Source organism: Punica granatum, chromosome 1 (genome assembly GCF_007655135.1).
Source record: "Punica granatum isolate Tunisia-2019 chromosome 1, ASM765513v2, whole genome shotgun sequence".
NCBI classification, from domain to species: domain Eukaryota; kingdom Viridiplantae; phylum Streptophyta; class Magnoliopsida; order Myrtales; family Lythraceae; genus Punica; species Punica granatum.
Window position 1 is genome coordinate 13,611,614 of NC_045127.1, and position 18,214 is coordinate 13,629,827.

Here is an 18,214-nt window from a genome sequence, read left to right on the forward strand (position 1 = left end):
AAATGGATCAAATCCTCTCTCTAGATACTATAGATATTAAAATATAATTTTATACAAGCTGCAATTCAACCATTATTCTTTCTTATCAAAATTTTATCAAATACTAGTATACGTTTCCAACTAATCTACTACCCGTGCGATGCATGGGCTTTTGGTCTATTTATACAATTCAAATTTATATTAAAATCACTTTAAAAGTTGAATATTATAATTGAAATGTTTGTTTTTTTATAAGTTCATACTCCAATTGAAAAATATGTGTAACAACTGAAGATCATGAAATTAACATATAGAAAATATGATGATGGAAAAATTACTTTTATTCCTTTATGAAGTGATTTTCTTATAAACACATAGTATTTTCAAGTGAAGATCATATAAGTTGTATAATTAAATCATTTATTATATAAATCATCGAGAGAGAAGATTTGAGATGAGATTTGTTCAGTGTCGTTTTGCCTGTCCCACCATTCATTGTCCCTCACATAGTCCATGGGCCACACTTAACAATAAGTATCCTAATGACCATAGAACAACAAACAAACAAAATGGTAACAGCATGTATACATGAAAGGTTACTTTCTGCCTCGAAAAATAAGGGACATCCTTCTGCACTGGGGGATAAGAACGAGGCAGTTTGGCTCATTTCCAAGTATTTCGACACGTATCACATGTCCAAACATGTGGCCGATCCACCAGTATGCTATCCTAAATGAAATCGCTCTATGAAATGCGGCCTTTGAACTCTGAAGAGAGAGAGAGAGTTGATAAGGAGAAATCAGAAAATGGTAGAGAATGAGAAGAAAGCTGAAGAGACCGAGAAGGGATATGACCGGAAAAGAGAGTTGACAACCTTTGATGAGTCGAAAGCCGGTGTGAAGGGACTAGTAGATGCCGGGGTAGAGAAAATCCCACACATCTTCAACTGTGAAAAATTCAGTTTCAACAAGAACCCGGGAACCGGCCAATCTCGGTTCTGCATTCCGGTGATAGACTTCGAGGGTGTCCACTCAAGGCCCACCCAGCGATCCGAGATTGTTCAGGCAATCCTTGATGCATCCAAGAGATGGGGTTTCTTTCAGGTTATCAATCACGGGATCCCGACAAGTCTGTTGGATGGGATGATCCAGGGGATTCGCAGCTTCCATGAGCAAGACTCAGAGGTGAAGAGAGACTTTTACACGCGGGATATCAATCAGAGAAAGGTCATTTATCTTTCCAACTTCGACCTGTACCAGGCACCAGTAACTAATTGGAGAGACACTTTGGGTTTCGCGATGGAGCCTGATCCACCCAGTCGGGAAGAACTGCCCAATGTTTGCAGGTGACTAAACAGATTCCTTGTTTGTTGTTCAATTATTGCCCCCAGGCTAATAAATGGAACTAAAAGATTTATGTCGATTCTACAGTAGAATAAGATGCTTTGCTTTGCTTTCTCTATTACATGTGAGTCGTCGCATACTAAGTAATGTTTCTTCATTTAGCCAATCTGTCATTTCGGAGCTATTCCTAAGTCTGCCTATGTCAGGATGCTAAAATGCTAAAACCAATACGGGCCCATTTTCAGGGATGTGCTAATAGAATACTCGAAGCAAGTGAAGCAACTTGGGATCACCATTTTCGAGTTGATAGCGGAGGCTTTAGGATTAAAACCAAACTACTTCAAGGAAATGGATTATGCAAAGCACCTGCTGATCTTGGGACACTACTACCCTACCTGCCCCGAACCGGAATTGGCAATTGGCACAACAAGCCACTCAGATAATGACTTCTTGACCATACTCTTGCAAGATAACATCGGAGGACTGCAGGTCCTCCATGAAAATCAGTGGGTTGATGTTATTCCATTGCATGGAGCTCTCATCGTCAACATAGGAGAACTTCTTCAGGTGCCCCCTCTTTTTCTTATCTGCAGAAATTCCCCCAGGTTTGTCATAATTATTGCAATTTTTTTCCGGATCTTCTCGGTAGCTTACGATAATGTTCTCACCGGATTTTTATCTTGGGATATCCGATGAAGTAAACTACTCTGTTATACAATTCGCCAACTGTGACATAAGTAATTCTATTAGATTTGTGTCATTAAGGAGGGAAGCTGTTCAATTTTTTCTTTTCTCAGAGTGAACCATGATACCCAGAAACCCAGTTGAATCCCAACTAATCCAGTCGAGTCGGGTCAGCCCATTTAAGGGGTAAAACTCTCTCAGCATGAATTTTCTGCGTTCACAAGGATTCGAATCTGAGACCTTGCTTAAGCGGAACAAGCGCTGAGTCGCTTGAACCAATCCACGTTGGTGGGAAGTTGTTCATTTTTAAGAAACAAATTCCAAGCATACATAAAGCTGTTGGGGATTTGTGAAATTTTTTAATGCTCTAAATGGTCATCTTCGATTGTTATAGCTAGTATCAAACGACGCGCTTATCAGCGTAAACCATAGGGTACTATCCAAAAAGGAAGGCCCGAGGATTTCGGTGGCATGTTTCTTCAGGGCACAGGATGTGATGGGCAATGCATCAAGAACTTACGGGCCCATCCTTGAGCTGATATCGGAGGAAAATCCCCCGGTCTACAGGAACATCAATCTCAAAGACTACATGGAATATTTCTATAGTAAAGGGCTCGACACAACCTCTGCTTTGACGCCTTTCAAGCTTTGATGTCCCTTCTCCATCCAGACCTTATTACGAATCTTAGAGGGAGAGAGAAAGAGAAGATACTGTTGGAGTTTGGATCGGTACTGCATGATGATTTGTATAAGACTGTGTGTTTGTTTCTATTTGTTAAAGTTAATGTTTTATAGGGTAGGCGTGTGTTTGTATTCTTAGGTAGTTTGCAGGTTTTGTAATGGCAGTTACATGCTACCTTTCTGTTTTGTGTTCTCAGTGCAAGTGTAAGACAGTTACTTATGTTGTTGAATGAAGAAGTTTTTGCAATTTTTCTCTCTTCACTTTCCCTCTCTGCTTCTTACTCGATAATACTGAATTCAAATTTGCACTTAACAGTGGTATCTGAGCCTCTGTTGATCTTGAGGGATTTGTGAGTGTGAAAAATTCCTGTGTGTTTTGAGAGACTTGTGAGTTAATTCGAGAGTGCTTCTTGACTGCATCCATAGCAGTTAAAGGTAAGATGGAGGCAGGTTCGAGTGGTTTTTTTGCCATGGCACCACCCATGTTTGATGGGGAGAACTACCAGGCTTGGGTTGTAAAAATGGCACCCTACATGGAGGGTAATGACTTGTGGGAAGCAGTGGAGCAAGATTATCAGGTAACTCCTCTTCCCGACAACCCAACCATGAACCAAATTAAGTATCACAAGGAGAGAACCACTAGGAAGGCTAAGGCAAAGTCATATATGTATGTTGCAGTGTCCCAAACTATTTTCACCAGAATTATGAAATGTGACTCGGTTAAGGATATCTGGGATTTTCTGAAAGTAGAATATGAGGGAGATGAGAAAGTTAGAGGGATGAAGGCGCTGAATCTCATGAAAGAATTTGAGAGACAACAAATGGAGGAGTTAGAAATTGTTAAGGAGTATTCAAACAGGCTATTGGAGATAGCTAATAAGGTTAAGATACTCGGATTTGAATTGAATGATGAAAGAATAGTGTAGAAGTTGCTGGTTTCATTGCTCGAGAAGTTTTAGGCAACTATAGTCTCACTGGAAACCACCAAAGATCTATTAGATATAAAGTTAGCAAAGTTGCTAAGTGCTTTACAAGCACAGGAACAGAGAAGAATGATGAGGCAAAAGGGAACTGTGGAAGGAGCCTTGCAAGCTAAGTTGAAGCTTAATGCTAGTGGAAAAGGGAAGAAATGGAACAACCAGAAAGGAAATGCAGAAGACTCTAAGGCACAAGAGAAAGTAGTATGAGTGGAACTGATTCTCATCAAAAGAATAAGGGGAAGCAGAACATTAATGTTTCTCCCTGTCATCACTGTGGGAAGAAGGGTCATCCTCCTTTTAAATGCTGTAGAAAACCAAATATGAGGTGTAGAAGGTGTCATAAACTGGGGCATATCGAGAAAATATATAGGGAGAGTTATGAGCAGCAAGGAGGAAAAGCACAAGTTACAGACAATCCGGAAGTTGAGCAGTTTTTCGTTGCTTCATGCTTTACTATAACTGGAGTAAGAGGTGGTTGGCTGATTGATAGTGGCTGCGCAAACCACATGTCAAGTGATAAGAGCTTGTTTCAGGAGTTAGATCACACTATAAACTCTCAAGTGAGGATTGGCAATGGTGAGTCTATCTCAGTGGAAGGGACATGAGATATTGTCATTGAGAGTGACTTAGGTGCTAGAGTTATATTTGATGTTCTCTATGTTCCTGAGATTGATCAAAATCTCCTGAGTGTGAGCTAGCTATTACATAGGGGATTTAAGGTTGTATTTGAAGGAAAGCAGTGCTTGATTACAGACTCAAGGGGTCAGAAGTTATTTAAAATTCTAATGAGGGGTAAGTGTTTCTCCCTCGATCCATTAGAGAAGGAATATGTGGCTTTGAAAAGTGAAGAAGTTGATGCAGAGTTGTGCGCACCCGAATTTCGTCTCGTCAAGGCACGCATGCGCGCGCCTAAATGCAACGCGGCTTGGGAGTGTCCACCTTCCCGTGGACGCGCGACGGACGCACATGAGAAGGAGTCGCCACTACCTGTTTACGACCCGAAGGTCGAGGGCCGGTGAGTCGCCCGGGTCTAGGGGTATGGATACACCTAGTATGCTAAGGCAATGGTCTTGTACGGAACTGGAAATTTCGAATTCGGGAGTTCTATTACGTGTGGGCCTATATCCCACACGCCCTTTCGATACTCTAGTTTGATAAGCTTGCCATTTTATTTATTTACCGCATGATTTAGGGTTGCACTCGACTCGCCCGTTTTGACACCATAAATTCGAAGAGACACTTGAACCGTCCACTCTCCGACCGAGATTATTACATGAATAAATATACATCATAAACCCTTACATTGTTCTCTCAAATAAATAAAAGACAAGCTACAATAACTAAATCCCGGTCGGTTCGCATTCGGCCATTATTTCACTCATGCTCACCGTATGGTTTTGGAAAAGACCGAAAATTAAATTAAATGCGCACTCGGTGTATAGGGGCATTGGACCCCGTGATCAACGGTGGTTATGGGCGTTGGACCTAGTGTGAATTGAGTCATAAAGGATCGGGCTCGATCCGCATAACAAACAAGTGCAAAAATGTAACAAACAAACTCAAATAAACAAACAATGAGGTTTCTTATTATCGCCGAATTTACGTGAATTAACTGATTATTAACCGGGGTATCTTGGCATACAAATTCTACCTTAAAACAAACAAAAGGGATGATGGATAGGGTATGTAGCATTCGACATTATTTTAACGGACCCGACAGACATGATGTTTGTAGTCAAGTCCTAAATGCGTGAGTTATTTTTAAATTATTTTGTATCATGACAATATGGCTTTTACAGATTAAAAGTATTTTCACCTAAAACCCGAAACCTAACCCTCTACTTGACTATTTGCCCATGTTTGATTATGCCGAGTTTTTGATTAATTTGTTTTCTCATGTTTTGACCAATTCTATGCACAAACCTACGCTAGGGTTACGGCAGGACAAGAACCAGTAGTTATGCCCTGGAATCGGTAAATATGTGTGTGCATGAAAATCAAGATTACGTTGCACGTATCTCGGTACTTTTGAAATTGTGAATTTGAAAAGGGCATGGCTAACGGTTCTTGAATTGTCAGCGTGATTACAGATTGTTAATCGGTTCGTACAATTTATTTAAAGAAGTCAAGTGATTTAATTTAGCCAAGTTTAACGTTCCGATTATCCCGTATGCAGAATTTTAGGTTAATTAGAAATTTGCCGAATGCTTTAGTCTACGGATTTCGAGTCGTCGGAATAGCCATTAATTGACCGCCCGATAAACTCTAATTTCCAACCGTCTTGAAATTAAAAATTTTGATTTTAGGCCGAGTTTACATGATTAAACTGATTCGTGTAAGGTTTCGAATTAAACAAGGAAATAAAGCATTTTAACACAAATCAAGAGCACATCATCACGTCGGGCACGATAAACATACATATTTTACACAATCGGTGCCGCCATGATCACGATAAAAACATGCAAACATACACACACATAATATTAGCATAATCGATAAAACGACACCGACTCATGGAAGCGAAAATTCATAAAATAACACACATTGTCATGTTATATTCATATAATTACTGAAATAAAAATTAAGCGAGGCACACATGTTGTCGGTCGGGAATCAAGTAGGAAAGGGTTGGGTATCTTTAGAAAATGTCCAGGGTTTGAATTGAACAATTTTAAAAGAATAGGGACTGATTTGACAATTCGGATAAAGTTTTGGGGACTGGATTGAAAATTTCGAAAAAATTGGGGACTGTGTAAAAAATTGCTGAAAAAGGTCCCAAGACTTGTTTGAAACGAATTTGAACATTCGGGCTGATCTGAAAAAGCGAAAAATGGCCCCAGGACTAAACTGAAACAACTTGAAAAGTTGTTGGGATGTTTGAAAAATTCTGGAAAATTCAGGGACTGATTGGAAAATGATAAAAAGGACTGGGACTTGACCGAAAAGAATTTTAAAACTTGGGGTAGATCTGAAAAGGGCGAAAAATGGTCCCGAGACTAAACTGAAACAACTCGAAAAGTTCCTTGGGATGTTTGAAAAATTCTGGAAAATTCAAGGACTGATTGAAAGATGATAAGAATGACCGGGACTTGGTTGAAAAGAATTTTAAAATTCGGGGTAGATCTAAAAAATAAAAAATGCGTTGTCTGGACTGAAATATGACAAACAGAAAGTTCGTAAAATCGAGTTCGGGACAAATCCGATCACCCACGCAACCCAAGAACACCCATTTCATATCATATCCATCAAGCAAACATTAATATTCAGAAATGGAGTCCCTAAACATGCCACTAAGTCGGGGATTTACCTAGTTCAAGAAGTTGAGGGGTGATTCTGTAAATAACAAAAAAATATAATAAAATCGCCAGGTGGATTGGGCTGCTGGGCCGAGCTGGCTATCGGGCCGGACTAGGCTATCGGGCCTAACTGGGCTGCTGTTGGGCCGTCGCTGGGAGTGGATGTTGTGCCGCGGAGATCTGGGCCGGGTCGCGTCGGGCTGTTGGGCAGCGGGAATCTAAACCGGGCCGCGCCGGGCTGTTGGGCTGCGGGAATCTGGACCGGGCTGCGCTGGGCTTCTGGGCCGGGCCTGTTTGTTCAACGGAGAACTGGACCTGATTAGAAGAAAAATGAAAAAAAAACGGAGAGGAGGAGAGGGTGGTCGAGCCGTGGGCGGGGCAGACTCGAGTTGCGGGTTCGACGAGGGAGCTGGAGATTTTTTTTTTCGGCCGTGGGCGAGCTGCGGGTCTCGGGCGTGAGGTCGAGTTGTGGGTCTCGGCGAAAAGTTGAGTCGGGAGTTTCTCGGCCGTGGGCGAACTGTCGGTCTCGGCGAAAAGTCGAGCTGGAGGTTTCTCGAATCAGCTGAGGGAGAATCGTGAGCTGTAGGGGTTTTCGGATCCGAGACCACTCGAGAGAGAGAGAGAGAGAGCCCGGTTTCTTTTTTTTTTTTTTCCCCCAGTCCCCTATCCCCCCGCAGCTAGGGTTTTTGTGAGTAAGAAGAAGAAGGAAAGGGAATGAAGATGAGGCGAAATTTTCGCCGGAAATTTCGAAATAAGGGAAGAAAAAAAATCGGCCGATTAGATCCTGAGAAGAAAGGAAAGAAAAAAAGAAAAAGGAAAGAAGAAGAACAGGAATGGAAGAATTGGGCGGAAAGGATGGTAGGGAAAGTCAAAGTTTGACTTTTCCTTTTTTTTAAAAAAATTATTTGAAATTAGTCGATCAGACCGGCCCTGAGCGGTTCTGACCAATTCTGACGTTCTGACTTTTTTTTTCTTTTTTTTTTGAAATTCCAAAAAATTTAACGCGCGTAGAAATCAAAATTCTTGTCTTTGCAATTGGATGACCAAAAAACTGATCTGAGACCAGCATTGTGTTTAGAATAATTTACGGATCAATGTTATGCAATAAAATATTTTCCGGCCTTGAGTTTTCTTCTCAGATTTGAAAATTGACGTCGACGCGCGCGAAATGACACCCCGTAAAATTTTTTTTATAAAATTGATGTTAAATTTGAAAAATGTCGTCTTTTCAAAGGCCATGAATGCTCGAGCAATTTGCTAGAAATACTTCCCTCATACGGGGTGACAAAGTGACGATTTTGTCCCTTTGGAGTCGGTGGAGCGAAATGGGGTGCGGACAAGAGTTATGGCATAGAAGATTAGGCCATTACAACTACAAGGGTATGATCTTTATGCAAAGATAAGAAATGCCAAAAGGGCAATCAGCTATGAAGGAGAAAGATTCAACTAGTAAAGCTTGTCTCCTAGGCGAGCAAAGTAGATTACCATTCAAAGGATCTAATTGGAGAGCAACCGAGAAGCTAGCACTGGTTCACACAGATGTTTGTGGACCAATGTCTGAAGCATCTTTGAGTGGTAGCAAGTACTTCCTTATCTTTATGGATGACATGACTAGAATGAGTTGGATTAATTTTCTAAAAACAAAAGCTGAGGTAGCTGATATGTTTGAGAAGTTTAAAAGTTATGTAGAGACTCAATGCAGCAAGAAAATTCTGAGCTTGAGGTCTAATAATGGCATAGAATATACTTCTAGCAGATTTAGAAATTTATGTGTAGTTGCAGGGATTGAGCATCAATTTACAGCTCCTTACTCTCATCAACAAAATGGGGTGAGTGAAAGAAAGAATAGAAGTATTATGGAGATGGCTAGATGTCTAATGCACAAGAAAGAGTTGCCCAATAAGTTTTGGGTAGAAGCAACAAACATTGTTGCCTTCCTGCTCAATAAACTACCAACGGGAGCTGTGGATGGAAAAACACCTTATGAGGCTTGGTATGGGACAAAGCCAAATTTGAAAAACCTCAGAGTATTTGGATGTTTGTGCTACTCTCATATTCCATTGGTAAAAAGGAGTAAGATGGATGAGAAGTCTGAGTTAGGAATATTCATTGGTTATTGCATGCAGTCTAAAGGCTATCGAATTTATCAGCCTCAAACTGACAGAGTGGTAGTAAGTAGAGATGTTGTGTTCATGGAAGAAGAGAAGTGGAGTTGGGAAAGCAAAGGTCAAGTGCAAACACAAGCTAGTCCTCAAATGTAGCAACAAACTCAGATTTATGCAGATAACTAGAATGATGAGATGATTGATGGTGAGCCAGTGAAGGGAACAAGACCTCTTGCAGAGATTTATCAAAGAAGTAATGTTGCTGTCTTTGAGCCTGCTAATTTTGAAGAAGCAAAAGGAGAGCAAAAGTGGATTGAGGCAATTAGAGAAGAGATGGCAATGATTGAGAAGAATGGCACTTGGCAGCTGGTGGAAAGACCTTGAGACAGAAAAGTCATAAGGGTGAAAATGAGTTTACAGGACCAAGTTGAATCTTGATGGTTCTGTGAATAAGCATAAAGCTAGATTGGTTGTGAAGGGTTATGTACAAGTTTGGGGAGTTGACTACTTTGAAACGTTTGCTCCAATAGCAAGGCTGGACACAATTAGATTACTGCTTGCCATTGCAGCAGAGAAGGGATGGAAAAATTTTCAACTTGATGTGAAGTCAGCATTCTTGAATGGGATGCTTGAAGAAGAAATTCACGTGGAGCAACCTGAAGGGTTTGCTATTAAGGGTGCAGAAGACAAAGTTTACAGAATGAAGAAGGCCTTGTATGGCTTGAAACAAGCACCAAGAGCATGGTATAATAAGATTGATGAATATTTGTAGAATTTGAGATTTTAGAGAAGCTTGAGTGAGTTTACTCTTTATGTCAAGAAGGAAAGGGAAAGTGTGGTGATATTGTCACTTTATGTAGATGATCTACTTGTGACTGGAAATAACAAGAATCAAGTCAAGAAGTTGAGATTGATCTGGTGAGGAATGGCATTCTTTCTTGGCATGAAGATTTAGTAGGGGACACATAGAGTGTTTGTTTGTCAAAAGAAGTATTTGAAGGAAATACTGAAGAGATTTGGCATGAAAGAAGGTAAAAGTGTAAGCACTCCAATAAATCTGAAAGAGAAATTGCAGAAAGATGATGGGGGTAGAAGCCACTGATGCAACTGTCTATAGAAGTCTGATCAGATGTCTCATGTTTTTAACTGCAACAAAACCGAATATTATGTTTGTAGTAGGTGTCCTTTCGAGGTTCTTGAGTTGTGCAAGTGAGTTGCATATGATTGCAGCAAAAAGAGTAGTCAGATATCTTAAGGGTACTGCCACTTTTGGAGTCAAGTTCACCAAAGGAAATCAGTTCAAACTCTGTGGATTTGCTGATAGTGATTGGGCTGGTTGTGTGGAAGATATAAGGAGCACATCTGGCTACTGTTTCACAATTGGTTCAGGGTGCTTTTCATGGAGCTCGAAGAAGCAGGAGTTTTTAGCACAATCCACTGCAGAAGCTGAGTTTATGGCTGCTAGTGCAGCTGCTAATCAAGCCATCTGGCTAAGGAAGCTATTGGTGGACTTGGGATTTCTGCAAGAAGATGAAACAGAGATCTTTGTGGATAATCAGACCATTTGGCTAAGGAAGCTATTGGTAGACATCGGATTTCTGCAAGAAGGTGAAATCGAGATCTTTGTGGATAATCAGGCCACTTTGGCAATCTCACAAAGTCCGATTTTTCATGGCAAGACTAAGCATGTTAAGGTAAAATATTTTTATTTGAGAGAAGTGCAGCAAGTTGGAGACATTAAGTTGGTGTATTGCAAGACAGAAGACCAATTAGCTAACATCTTCACTAAGCCATTTTTAGTAAGCAAATTTGAGTGGCTTAGGGAAAGGGTTGGAGTTTGCAGCAGTCTCTGATCCAAGGAGGAGATTGTTGGAGTTGGATTAGTACTGCATGATGATTTGTATAATACTGTGTGTTTGTTTCTGTTTGTTAAGGATAATGTTTTATAGGGTAGACGTGTGTTTGTATTCTTAGGTAGCTTGCAAGTTATGTAATGGCAGTTACATGCTATCTTTCTGTTTTATATTCTCAGTGCAAGTGTAAGACAGTTACTTATATTGTTGAATGAAGAAGTTTCTGCAGTTTTTCTCTCTTCACTCTTCGTTTCTGCTTCTTACTCAATAATACTGCACTCAAATTTGCACATAACAGATACACTGGGCTTATGGAACGTATAGAAGTATAAAGGAAAGATGTGATAATCTTATAAAACCTCTTCTCATGTCGTTTGACATCTCGCATATCTACTATGGTGCGACCATTGTACTTTGATATCGTAGATGATATGATTGAAGCATGATATTTCAACTGGAGGGGCACCTGGAGAACTATTCTTATTGTTGCATATGTTGACAGCCTGAAAGGCGGGTGTAATACTATAACCGATACTTGTGGAATGCTCAACTGAAACTTTTCTTTTTTGATGATCACATTCAGATGTAAAGTGTCCATGTTTGATTTTATCTATCAAGGTTCGAATCTTTAGCCAATTACATGGATCCGGATTATTGAGGTATAATTGGATTGCCCATAATAGTTGGTTGAGGCAAAACCAACATAGGGTGAAAAAGGCAGTTCAATTTAGTTACACAAACTAGTACCAAGCTGAAAACCCGAAAACTAGTGAAGTCATCGCTTGAAAAATCAACCTAACTAATTAGGTTTTACAGTTTGGGTTCGTGGTTCCGGCTCCGTTTTAAGGGACCTAACCATTGGTATTCGGTTGGGAGAGCTCCGTGGAAAACAATTTTTCAAAATGCAGATATGGAGATCAACTTTACTACTTTATCACAGTTTTCTTCTCCTCTCCAAAAAACACTGCACATTAGGAAAAGAAGAGAATCTAATCCCTCTTCCTCATTTCCTGGATATGGAGAAGAACTTGGATACTGTGTTGTGGGTGCATTTCCAACTGCCGGGCATTAGCCTGAAATGAGTCGGATTACCATTCGAAGCTCTCAGAAGGTAAAGAACTTTCCTTTCCAAATCCTGCAAGTTTCACCCTTGAAGTTAAGAATCGAGTAGATTGTATTTTTCAGCAATTTCTTGTTGAAGTTTGGGTTTAGAGTTGGGAAGAAAATGGTTCTTTCTTCGACAGGGAAAGAAAGCTCAGAGCTTTCCCTAAGTCAAAAGCCGATGTGAAGGGGCATGCACATTTTGGCGTGGGAAGAGTCCCGCTAATCTTCAACTGAACTTGGCTTGGCTTCACAAATCGGGTTAAAGAACCAAAATCCGATGAATCCTTTGCCAGCATGTTGATCTTAGGGATAACTGTCCTCCTGAGATTTCAAAAATTAATTAAATGTACGTATGAATTGTTCCACTTAAAAGTTTGCTTTAAATTTTGGGTCTCTATATGAAAATAAAGTCTCAAGTTGAATTATCACGTCATCACATCATCAAAAATATAAAACGAAACTCTCTTACAATGCCACATCATCATTTATATAGTATGAAAAATTTTATATTCTTTTGTAATATAAAATTAGTTATATATTGATAATATATTTTTATCAGTTTAATTATGTAAATTTTCTATTTGCTTATACCCATGGACCCATATATAATGCAATTCCATAAAGAAAATTTATAAATATATTTCCTTTCTATCAATAAAGATGCCACTAATAAGTATATATTGTTTGGAGAATAAGTCACGTGGCTACATTTACGATTCTCTTTCATTTTATATTAATATTATATTCTCAATTATGATTTCCTTACTTAAAATACACAAAAAATATATTTTAAGCCGTCATGTCCTTGTCGCAATAATTATATATAAGACCCTATATATATCGTAATGAAAAGGGCTTCTCCTCATTTTTCTTAGATTTTTTTTTCTTCTGACCAATTGTTATGACTTTTTCGCAAAGGATTACATGTGAGAGAGTTTTTGCATTTTCTACTCCAATTGTTTTTAACTTCACTTTTGTTGAATAAGTTTTTTCTCTTTTGTATATTTGAAACTAATCCTATAAAATTAATTTTAATTGTTTCAACATGACCTTTAATCCGATTCCAAATTGGCTTCTCCATTGTAACACTCTTTTGGTTTATTTTCCCTTAATATTTCTTTTTCATTCTTTTATGTTGAAGATTTTTCTATAAACTTCGACTTCAGCAGTTATAAATTACGATGATTATTCTTATTATTTCATAGTTTGAGATTTTTCTTTTATTTCATGAATTTTACTTTTTATTCTTATATGTATGTGGCGCTTTAGAAGCATGATGTTTATTTCTAGATGCACGGGTGACTAATTAGATTTTTTTCGGATTTTCTTATTTATTTAGGCTTCAATTCTAGAATGGCTTCTTAATTTTTATACTTTTTCGTTTTATTTTCCCGTAATATTTCTTTTCATTCTTTTCCATTGAAGCTTTTTTCCATAAGCTTTGAGTTGAATAGTTATACTTTAATATATATATATATGCATATATTGATTCCTTTTATATATAACAATATATTCCCGTTTGTATTATATATATGCATATATATATATATATATCGATTTCGTTATTTAAACCTTATGATCTTTATCTATATATATATATATATGTATATATTGATTCCTTTTGCACATGTAATAGAATATATTCCATTTGTATTATATATAACCACATCATTATTTTAATTATGTAAATGATATATTCAGTAAAATTTGATATATTTCTTATTTGGAATTAATTATAGGAAAATTTTATACTTGATATATTTTTTAAATATTTTAAATCGCATATAAATGTTAAAAGAATAAAAAATATAAACTGAATATAAATGATAAAATTTACAATAAAATATATGATAGTGTATGCATATATTTTTATTCCAATTATGTATATATTATTATAGAATTTTAAATATTTTATTTCTTTTGATTGAATTTAGATATCTCTTCAGTTGACTATAAGTATGTCTTTTCAACAAGCAATAATCCATTAATTCTTGAATTACGACAATTTCTTTTATTTCTTCACAAATTGTTCGGAGCTCCCCAAATCCTACTCAATTCAAGTGGCAGAAGATTTGATCGACTCCGTAGTCGCAAAATGAGATAACTTCTTATACAAGAAATGATCCCGTTCTTTTTCTTATATATTTCGTTAGAAATTTTGAGACATTTTAAATTTTTGTTGGTGGTTTAATTAGAATACCGATAGCCATATTTTATATAGAGTCATTGCTTTTATGTATAATAGTTGTATTATTATCTATAAAAATATTCCGCGCAACGCACATGTTTTCATCTAGTTAATTCATATACATAAAAGCTAATACAATGAGTTTGGATGCGCCACATAGGACGAAATAAGATTTTCGTTGCATGCACGGGCGACCCTTGGTTAAGCCATTCAAGCAGTGCCTTGACGCCCCCCAAACGCTCTAAGATTAATTAGGCCCCATATTATATAATTACATATATTTTTGCATGATAAATTAAGGCCTCAAATTTTGATTTTTCCAATTAGGTTACTCAATTAGATTCTATAATTAGTTCGCCAAAACCCCTATATTTTATCAATGAGAAAATATTAAATGATCCTTATTGTGGATGGCATAGTGAGGAAAAACTAATAAGTCTTTAGGATCAAATAAAAACCCAAAACTCACAAACTTAATATACAAAGGCCAACTCTATAAATATTATAACTCTCGTTAATATTGGTTTCCAACTTTATATTTTACAACAATATATATGAACGACAATTCGATTGCTACAATGTAAAAATTTCTTGAATAGTAGCTAACGACAAAAATTTCATTAATGTTTGTATATTTTTTCTCTTGTGTATATTTTGTTGGATTATATGCAAATTATATATATTTTACTGCGTAATTAATGATAAATTTTTTTTCATACATAAGTGATGATATGTAAAGCGAGATAGCTCTATTTCTTATTTTTTATGATGAGACGAAGTGACAATCATTTCTTCTTCTTTCTTTACTCCTTTTTAGCTCTCGAAAGCTGCAAATTTCAGTTGAAGACTTAATATATCAAATCCATCTATGATCGGAACTTTGAATTTTCTTATTTCTCCATTGGGGTGAAGATAGTTAATTTGGCAACTTCCGCAACTTTCCTGAGATGCCTAACCCTTTCATAGTTATATGTTATTCACTCAGTTCCATTGACCTTGATAATTTCAATGGATCAAGCTCTGGTTGCATGACCTGACTAGTGCCCTGACTTTGGTCACTCGATACTCAAGAAGCCGCAACACATGAAAAATTCCTTGATGGTCTGCATTCTCAGGAGTTCTCTGTCTCGGGCTCATAATTTCAAATTCTAATAATGGGGTGGAAGATTTTTTAGGTTCAATTCTCATGAGAATCGTCTATGCATGTCCCATCATTTTTGCCCGTAATTCACATAGTCCATGGACCCACTTGTAACAAAAAGAGTCCTAATGATCGTGGCGGAGAAAAACAAAAACAAATTCTTGGTAACAACCAGAAAATTCTTTCCTGCGCTAAAATGCTAACTGCAAATATACATCAAACTTTTTGGACTCTGCCCCAAAAGATAATGGACCCTTTCTGCACTGTAGATGAGAAGGAAGCAGTTTGGCTCATTTCCAAGTCTTTCGACACATATCAAATGTCCTAAGATGGATGAGATGATTCGGGTAACTAATCACAGGATCCCGACGAATCTGCTGGATGGGATGATCCAGGGATTCACCGCTTCCACGTGCAGGATTCATAGGTGAAGAGAGAGTTTTAAGCACGCGTTCACAGAAAAAAGAAGGCACCTGAAACTAATTGGAATAGCATAATTAAAATAGAAAATATTTTTAAAGATTATAAAAATAAACATATGACAATTAAAATATTAATGTGAAGCTTGTGAGCCTATTCAACTCGGTCGATGCTAACTATTAAAAGGAGGACGGTAACTTGAGAGGGGGAGAGGCAACAGTAAGGGACGTCGCTGGGGACCACCGACCTAGGGGAGGCCACCTTACGCTTATGCCAGTAGATCTGTCAACGTCTCTCTTTGTATTATAGCCACTAATGCTCTTTGAGACATTGTTCTTTCTGTCAAGGGTCATCACATCCTTATTTAGTGTATCATGGCCAACCTCACAAGCGTGATTGGTGGTTATTGAGGCAAAATCGTTTCTATTTTTCCTATATTTTTCCATTTCTCTGCTCACAAATGCGAGTATCGATGCTCTCAATGCGGACCGCCACTACCCTGATCAAGATTGCCTATGGTCTAAACGCTCACTCCCGCTCATTTTCTCAAGTAAGTTCACGATCTTCATTTTATTATTTTAATTTTTTTGTTTTATTTTTGAAATTAAAATAATTGATTTCAAAAATGCATTGTGGGTTATGAAAAATCGAGGGTAGAATTATAAGGAACAATTGAAAAAAAAAATTAGGATGAAAAAATAGCCATATTAGGTTGAGGATCAAAATTAAAATTTTTTCTAATATAAAATTTAATGAAAAGGATGAAAAGAAGAAAGTATTTAAAGGTATTCGATAAAAACATACAAAAAAAAAATGAAACTGACTGCAGCGGAAAAGTATTAAAAATTATAGGATATAAACAATAAAAAAAAATTAGAAAAAGAATTAAAATAGAAAAACAACTAAATCTCGAGGATGAGACTTGAGACCCCAAAACTTTTTACTTTTCAATTTTAACCCAGCAATTTAATCCTTTCAGAAAATTTTAAAATAAAATTTCCCGTGACTCATCTTCGGCTATTGCAGCCCAAGGTGACATCGCCAATAGCCTCTGTGATCACTGGCAACCTCGCTGGCCTGTGGTCGCTGGACTGTGAGCCACTGTAGCCCCTCTCCGTCATTGTTGTCCTCCGATCGCAGCTTCCCTCCCTCTCTTCTCTCTTGTCCCTTTCGTGCATATGGGACTTGTTTGTAACTATTACAACAATGAGAGACACCTCTGCAAATAAGCAAAAAGCAATTCTTAGCTTAGGGAATAAGCTGGAAAATAAGGAGGTTTGCAATTGCTGGATCATTAAGTATTTTTGTACCTTTTTTAACTTAATAAGTTAAATCAAAGTATTTTGTGCTTATCGAACAAGTTTAATTCAATTAAGTGCTATAAAATTACTTTAAACCTTTATTTTTCAGATAATCAAAGACCACCTCAGAGTGAGAGAGGAAGAGTAGATATGTTATGGGTTATGGAACGATAGCAGAACCACTATGATAAAATTAGTCAATGTCTTGCTCGCTTACAATGTTGGGACCATTGTGCTTTAGTATGACAGGAAGCATAATATATGAACATGAACAGGGAACTGCACCTGAAGAGCTATTCGGCTTGTCGAAAACAAACTTGCAAGAAGACTTTTTTGTTTGATTGTTTTGAATGTTAGAAGCGTGGGTGCGATATTATAATATTGGACATATTTGGACTGCCTCGATTCGAAACTTTTCACTTTTGATAGGATTGAGATGTTGAGTGCCTAGGTAGCTATTTGAGGTTCGGTCGTTAGCCAATTCTGCTTATTATCTGCGGCATTGATTGTAACTTGCATCAATGCTATCTCATTTTGCCAACAGGGTGCGATAAGCTACTTCAGTTTGTTTAACAACACAGGTCCCCAGCAAAAAAAATCAAAAATGTGAAGTCGCCTGAAAAATTGAACTAACAAATTGGTTCAACAGTTTGGGTTCTGCATTATGACTCTGTTTTAGGGACCTGATCACTGGTTTTCAGTTGAGGGAACTCTCTGGAAAATGATTACAGATATGAAATAGTGCATGTGCTGGTGAAAGGAAACGCTAGAGTGAATTGACTGGCGAAAACATTGTGCTTTCGGTCGCATTGGAATCCATAAAATACAAAAAATCAATTCAGTTGGCAAGAAATCAATCCAATTCTACTGTACGGAATCAAAATGATACTTAAATCACTTTAGAAAATACAAGATTTGTGTTAGATTTGAAATTAGACAAAAAAGCAACAAAGAGTTTACCAGAATTCAATTCAAGTGTATACGAATTAGTAGGTTTAGAAGCTGACCTACTGGGTTCGATTTGTTGCTGTTAAGTGATGATGTAAGCGTCACCACGCCCCCTCTTTGCATTGCTTAGCCCCGTATCTTTAAATATATATATATATATATATATATATATATATATAAATACACACACA

General features: G+C 37.6%; 1 protein-coding gene across 3 annotated transcripts; it reads left to right on the top strand.

The window, feature by feature from the left end:
* The first annotated feature begins 678 nt into the window (after window positions 1-678).
* LOC116192945 (1-aminocyclopropane-1-carboxylate oxidase homolog 1-like) lies at window positions 679-2,936 on the top strand. 3 transcript variants are annotated; one of them, XM_031521656.1, is made up of 3 exons: window positions 679-1,324; window positions 1,568-1,927; window positions 2,439-2,936. In XM_031521656.1, the coding sequence occupies exons 1-3, from the start codon at window positions 786-788 to the stop codon at window positions 2,656-2,658; spliced, it is 1,119 nt and encodes a 372-aa protein (XP_031377516.1). In that variant the 5' UTR covers window positions 679-785; the 3' UTR covers window positions 2,659-2,936. The 3 variants fall into 3 exon arrangements, with proteins under 3 accessions (XP_031377516.1, XP_031377517.1, XP_031377515.1); XM_031521657.1 differs by having other exon boundaries at window positions 682-1,324; window positions 2,120-2,498; XM_031521655.1 differs by having other exon boundaries at window positions 683-1,324; window positions 1,568-1,889; window positions 2,401-2,936.
* Window positions 2,937-18,214: the final 15,278 nt, after the last annotated feature.